Source organism: Trachypithecus francoisi, unplaced genomic scaffold (genome assembly GCF_009764315.1).
Source record: "Trachypithecus francoisi isolate TF-2019V2 unplaced genomic scaffold, Tfra_2.0 Lachesis_group5, whole genome shotgun sequence".
Taxonomy (NCBI): Eukaryota; Metazoa; Chordata; class Mammalia; order Primates; family Cercopithecidae; genus Trachypithecus; species Trachypithecus francoisi.
The window spans coordinates 95,973,544-95,979,893 of NW_022681470.1; the positions used below are offsets into that span (position 1 = coordinate 95,973,544).

Below are 6,350 nucleotides of genomic sequence, written 5' to 3' on the forward strand. Positions count from 1 at the left end.
AAGACCAGTATACTAGGTTGTGCACTGACAGTAAACAAGGTTATGTCTATCTCTCTAACCAGGGCCATCCAGCAGATGAGCAATAAATATTGCCCAATAAATACATGAATGAATGGATTTCACATGAAGGGCCTCAGTTTTCCTTTATATGACACAGGGTTCTACTAGTTGGTTTCTGAGGTCTCCACCATCAGCCTGGCAGAACTAGATTCCTTGGGCAAGGGAGATGCATACTCAGAGCCAGGTCCTGGATGTTTCCCAACTATGGCTCTGTAGCTCTGAGGTCCTCTGGGGAGTGGACTGTGAGGAGCAGGACTACGGATCAGACCTTCAGAGGCCCAGGCCAGAGCTGCCCTCTGCTGTCATCCTCCTAAGTGGAGCTTTTTCATTCTCTCTCCCTGAGGACCTGTCCTCCAGCACCCTCATCCTCCAGAGCCGCATCCCCACCCAGCATTCATCTCACCTGCAAGGACTAATAGGAGAGTCATTGCTGTCTCTTCCTCCCCTCCAGCCCTTATCTTCATGCTGCCAAGACCACCCATGCCTAATGGAATCTGGGAGCAATTGATGAATGCGGAGTTAGGTTCAAATGCCTCCATAAAAGAAAACAGAAAGAAAAGTAAATAATTTAGTTCTTTTTTTTTTCTGTGAGATGGAGTCTTGCTCTGTTGCCCAAGCTGGAGAGCAGTGGCATGATCTCGACTCACTGCAACCTCCGCTTCCTGGGTTCAAGCACTTCTCTTGCCTCAACCTCCCAAGTAGCTGGGATTACAGGCACAGGTCACCACACCTGGATAATTTTTGTGTTTTTAGTAGAGAGACGGGATTTCGTCATATTGGTCAGGCTGGTCTCAAACTCTTGACTTCAGGTGATCAGCCCTCCTCGGCCACCCAAATAGCTGGGATTACAGGCGTGAGCCACCATGCCCGGCCTAGTTCTGAAAGAAGAGGAGTGTCCCCAGAGAGCCTCCAGGTACTTCATTCTTTCCTTCCTCTTTTCCAGAGGCAACAAGGCTGTGACTATGGCCCTAGAGCTAGGCAAAACCCAGTTCACCAAACCCAGGCCTGAAGTCTTTCACTCCTACACCAGGGGGCAGAGTTATTCTCCCTGTTTCCTCATCCCCTTGCCTTTTTCTTCATCCTTTCCATCTGGGGCCAAGGACACTGAGGGAAGATTGAAAACCCACAAGACAACCCACTTGATCTAGGCTTAAAAACTCGCACCATGGGTACAATAAACTAAACAAGAAAGGTAATAAATTAAAAAGAAAATTCATACTATGTCATATCCATCAAGATGGCTATTACCAAAACAAGAGAACAAGCAGAAAATAGCAAATGTTGACAAGGATGTGGAGAAATTAGGACTTGTACCCTGTTGGTGGGAATGTAAAATAATGTAGTCACTGTGAAAGATAGTATAGCAGTTCCTCAGAAAACTAAAAATAAAATTGCCTTACGATCCAGTGATCCCACTTCCAGATATCTATCCATAATAATTGAAATCAGAGATTCACAGAAGTATTTGTATACCCATGTTCATTGCAATATTATTTACTACAAGAAAAATGGTGAAAGCAACCTAAGTGCCCATCCATCCACTGATGAACAAATAAACAAAATATAGTATGTACCTGCAATGGAATATTAGTCAGCCTTGAAGAGGAAGGAGATTATGGCACATGCTACAACTTGGATAAACCTTGAGAACATTATGCTAAGTGGAGTAAGCCAGTCATAAAAGGACAAATACTGCATTTTTCTACTTATATGAGCTACCTAGAATCATCAAATTGATAGTGACAGAAATGATGGTTGCTAGGGGCTAGAAGGAGCAAGGAATGAGGAGTTATTATTTAATGGATGAAGATTTAATTCAGCAAGATGAGTTCTGTGGACAGATGGTGGTGCTGGTAGCAAAACAATGTGAGTGTACTTAATGCCATTGAACTGAAGGCTTAAATATGGTGAAGATGGTAAATTTTATGTTACATGTGTTTTATTATCACAATTTAAAATGGCAACAATAAAAACCTCATCTCAGCAAGTCAAGGAATAAAAGCAGGAATGACTCAGGACTCAGGCAGTGAGTACATCATGATCTTTATTGTCACGTGGCCTCCTCTCACTTCAGTTCCTGCAGCTGAGCATCAGGACAGAACATGGTTCAAGTTGCCAACCCACAAGCCTTGCCCCAGGATAGACACTGAGATCTAGAGATTCTCTGACTCCACTCAGTTGGGAGTTTAGAACCTAGTTGGGCAGATAAGGAAGATATGCCTGCAAAGTGAAATAACAGTTCAAGAGACGTCACCAGGCAGTTACCAAGTAGTGCGGAGGATGCAGTGAAAGATGGGTTGGATTTCAGAAGCTGGGGAGGAGGAGAGAAGTGGTCTAGGAAGAGGGGGGAAGAGGGAGCAGAGGCTTGGAGGCAGGGACATCTAAGGTATGGCCCGGGGAACACCCAAGCTGTGCCCAATGGCCAGACTGGTCTGGCTAGAGCTGAGGATGTGTACAGGCGAGGAGTGACATGTGAGGCTGGAGAGGCATCTGAGACCCAGGTGTGAATCTTTGGATGATAGGCAAAGGAGTTTGGACATCACCTTCGTAACAGGGAGTCTCCGAATATCTCTGGAGAGATTCAAACAAGAGCGCACTGGAAATTGTGGAACAGGAGGAACAACATTTTCAGAGGCAGGAGACAGGGCTGTGTCAGTCACCTTTCCTTTAAAAATAAGCACTCTTTGCTTCCCCTTTCACTCCAGCATAGGCATTGCCTTGGTCTCCATGGCCATCCTGACCCCTTCTCTCTGGAAACACATCACCAGGCCCACAGCCAGCACCACTCTCTTGCCCCTGGTTATAACTGGATGGGCCACAGTAAGGAGCTTCGGTGTCTAGGCGGTGTGGACTACTAGACTCATGACAGCCTAGGTCTCCTGGGTATGGAACTGGATTTGGGCCCCAGCATGGGCTGGGGCTGCGCCAAGGCTGCCTGCAGGGCTCTGGGCTTGGGCAGGGCGCTGGCAGGGGAATTGGCTCTGGCCGTGGACGAGGCTCTGGGTGCTCACAGGGCTGCAGGTGTGGACGTGGCTCTGGAATCTCACACTGCGCTGGGCGAGGACGGGGAACTGGCCGCGGTATTGGACGTGGTGCTGGAAGTGGTTCCGGATACAAACAAGGTTCTGAACGTTGTCGTGGTAGAGGACGCGGGCGTGGTTCTGAACTTATGCATGGTTCTGGGAGCAGACGTGGACGTGGAGCAGGAAGTGGATATCGCCGCAGTGGTGACTCTGGACGCTGGTCAAGACGCCGTGGTGGACAGAAGCTTGGGAGCGGACGTGGCTCTACGTGTGGCCTCAGCTCGGGGCAGGAGGTGCCCCAGGAGGGCTGCGGGCCACAGCTCCGGGAGCGGCGTCTGATGGGAGGAATCTCAACAGGACACCTCTGTGGGGGAACCTGCCTGGGGCAGCACGGGGAGGAAATCTCGATTCGGCACTTGGGGCCACGTCTCTGAGAGCAGCTTGAAATGGGTTGGCGAGGACAGCGACTGTTATAGATGGGTTCAGAACGGCGGGGTGGGGTGCAGTAGTTAGGAAAACCTTCAGAGGGTCTTAATGGCAGGTAGCTGCTGGAGCAGGGCTCAAAACGTCGTGGTGGGGAACAGCTGCGGGGAAAAAGCTGCAGCCGCCGAGGAGAAGGAAGGCATCGGCTGGTGCTCCGCGAGCGGTGCTGTTCAGTGAAGCTCCCATAGGAGCCCTGGATCTGGCATTGGGGCACACAGGGGCTAAATGAAGCCCGGGACCGATACTGAGGGACGCAGCTGCTGTAGGAAGGCCTCGACTGGAACTGGGGGGTGTAGTTGTTGTAGGCAGCCCTTGACTGAAACTGGGGGCCACAACTGCTGTAGGAGCCTTGATACTGGCACTGGGTGGAGAACCTTCCCTGTGTCCGGCACACTGCAGGACTCCCTCCGTATATCTGGACAGGCTGGGGAGCTGGACAGGTTACATAGTTCTGGACTGGACATTCTACATAACAAGTTTCTGTATAACAAACTGGAGCACATTCTACGAAGCAAGTCTGAACAGGCTGTGAGGCTTCGCACTGCAGGTAGGACACCTCAGATTGGCATGGAGCCTGGCTTTGAACAGAGGAAGTTTGAGATTGGGATGCAGCCTGGCCCTTCACCTGGGTGGTCTTAGACTGACATGGAGCCTGGCCCTTCACCTGGGTGGTCTTAGACTGACACGGAGCCTGGCCTTTCACCTGCTTGGTCTTAGACTGGCACTTCACCTGTGTGGTCTGAGACTGGCATGGAGTCTGGTCTGTCACCTGGCAAACTTGAACTGGGCATGATGCAGGGCACTCCACAATTTGCATCTCACAAGGGGCTTGAACCACCACTTGGCTCTGGGCAAAGGGGGAGTGAGAGGAGCAGAAGGAGGGACCCTTGACGCAGCACTGTTGGAGCGGCAGGCAGCACTGGATCTGCTGCTGGTCACACATGGTTCTGATGCAGTCAGTCGAGTGTGACCTGAGGGCAGAGAGACCAGGGTCAGGAGGGTGAGAGTTGGAGAGGGAGGGCTGGAACCTAGAGGAAGACACCCTTCATTTTCCCTAGCTTTTCCTCCTCTACCCTCAACCTTCACCCAAGTGTCCTGACTTAGTTGGACCCAGGATTAATCTGTTAGACCTGCCCTGAGTCTGTCAAAGGGCCTGATTGTGCACATCCAGGGTTGCAGATATCCAGGATCTCCCTAGGGGTGGACCTACCAATGCCCAGAACAAGAGGGCACTGATGACAAAAGGATTCTCCTTTTGTCTCCACACTTTCTCACATCTGATGTGGTCTGAGCAGCCCTACAGGAAGGAGAGATAAAACTTGCTCCCAAGGCTATAGCCCAAAGTGGAAACTCCACTCCCACAGGAGCTAGGACTTACTCACACATGTGCACTGGCAGTATACATATATGTGCAAACATGTGAAAATGTACATATGAGAATAATCACTCGACACCATCTGCATTCACATAATGTCAAAGCATTCACTGGAAAGTGGGCAGCTCAAACCCAACATTAAATGTTTGTTTCTTTATATTCAATGTTTTTAGATAAATTCATTTAAACATGACACAATGTTCTGAAATAAAGTCATTTAAACATGACACAATGTTTTGAATAAATTCATTTAAACATGACACGTGCAAAGCTTTCCCATGCAAAACACACCAGCCTTGGAAAGACTGACCACCATGGCAACTTGCCCAGTCAGGTTGCTGTTCTTAATCACCTGAAGTGTGACAGCCTGCAGGCCTCAGAAATGTTTTTCCCCAGCTCCTCATAGAGACAAGGTGGAGTTACCCAAGATGGAGTAAGCCAGAAAGTCCAAAGTTCTTAATCAGAAGATGGACATTCTGCTATACTTAATGATCTACGCAGCTGGGGCATTGCAGACATGACTTGAGGCTGTAGGCATACACCCTGACACCATGCTTAGCCGGGGAGAGCACAGGGCAGCCTCACTCCACTGCTTGTCCCAGATCCACGTTTTTATGTGGATTTGCAGGCAGCCCACTGACTAGCAAAACAAGATCATTTGACAACAGGCTCATCCAACAAAACGCCTTTCAATAAGCTCCCCAAATGCTCCTGATGAAGGTTCAAACCTTCCATTTTCAATTTATAGAGAATACCTACACATCTATTTCCCTGGGGAAGGTAACCCTTCCACACACAACTTTGCTCATAAGGTGTAAATTGCTAATGTGGCTTTTCCAGAAAGATCATGAGGAAAAATGGTACCTGAGGATAAGGTCAGGGTTATCAAAGGCAAATACACTGGCATCACAGCCCTAGCTCATCTCATAAACTCTATAGCTATGCTTCTGTCTCCTAAAAGCTCACCAGACTTTTCTCCTGAGGTTGATGCACTCCTTGCCCTCCCTGGCTCCTAGCTTCTCCCTTCTTTGTGCCTCACCACTGTGAACCTGGGCACCCCCTGAACACCACACCCACCCCAATCCCAGGATCCAGTTCCTGGACTCACCCTCCTCACAGGCAAGCAGTCGTTCAGGCTGAGGCATCTGGGAAGAGGGCTGTCTTTATATAAAGGGTTCTGGGTCTGGCTTGGGCCATGAGACAGCTTGTTGGCATCTGCCTGGTGCATCACCCGGGCTGGCATTCCAGCAGCCGGTTCCCTCCCTGTGTACCTGCCCTTGCCGTCACTTACAGAGTATGGGAGTGTCTTGTCTTAGTGTTGAAGCCTCAGGACTATGAAGAGCAGATTCTTGTTTTCTTCCTCCTTCATTGCCCTAACAGTTTCTTCTCCATCCCTAGAAGACCTGATG

At 49.5% G+C, this 6,350-nt stretch overlaps 1 protein-coding gene across 1 annotated transcript; it reads right to left on the reverse strand.

Moving 5' to 3' along the window:
• Positions 1-2,086: 2,086 nt before the first annotated feature.
• Positions 2,087-6,082, reverse strand: KPRP (keratinocyte proline rich protein). The gene is made up of 2 exons (XM_033198291.1): positions 6,050-6,082; positions 2,087-4,537 (listed from the first exon to the last, which is right to left on the reverse strand). The coding sequence occupies exon 2, from the start codon at positions 4,507-4,509 to the stop codon at positions 2,728-2,730; it is 1,782 nt and encodes a 593-aa protein (XP_033054182.1). The 5' UTR covers positions 4,510-4,537; positions 6,050-6,082; the 3' UTR covers positions 2,087-2,727.
• Positions 6,083-6,350: the final 268 nt, after the last annotated feature.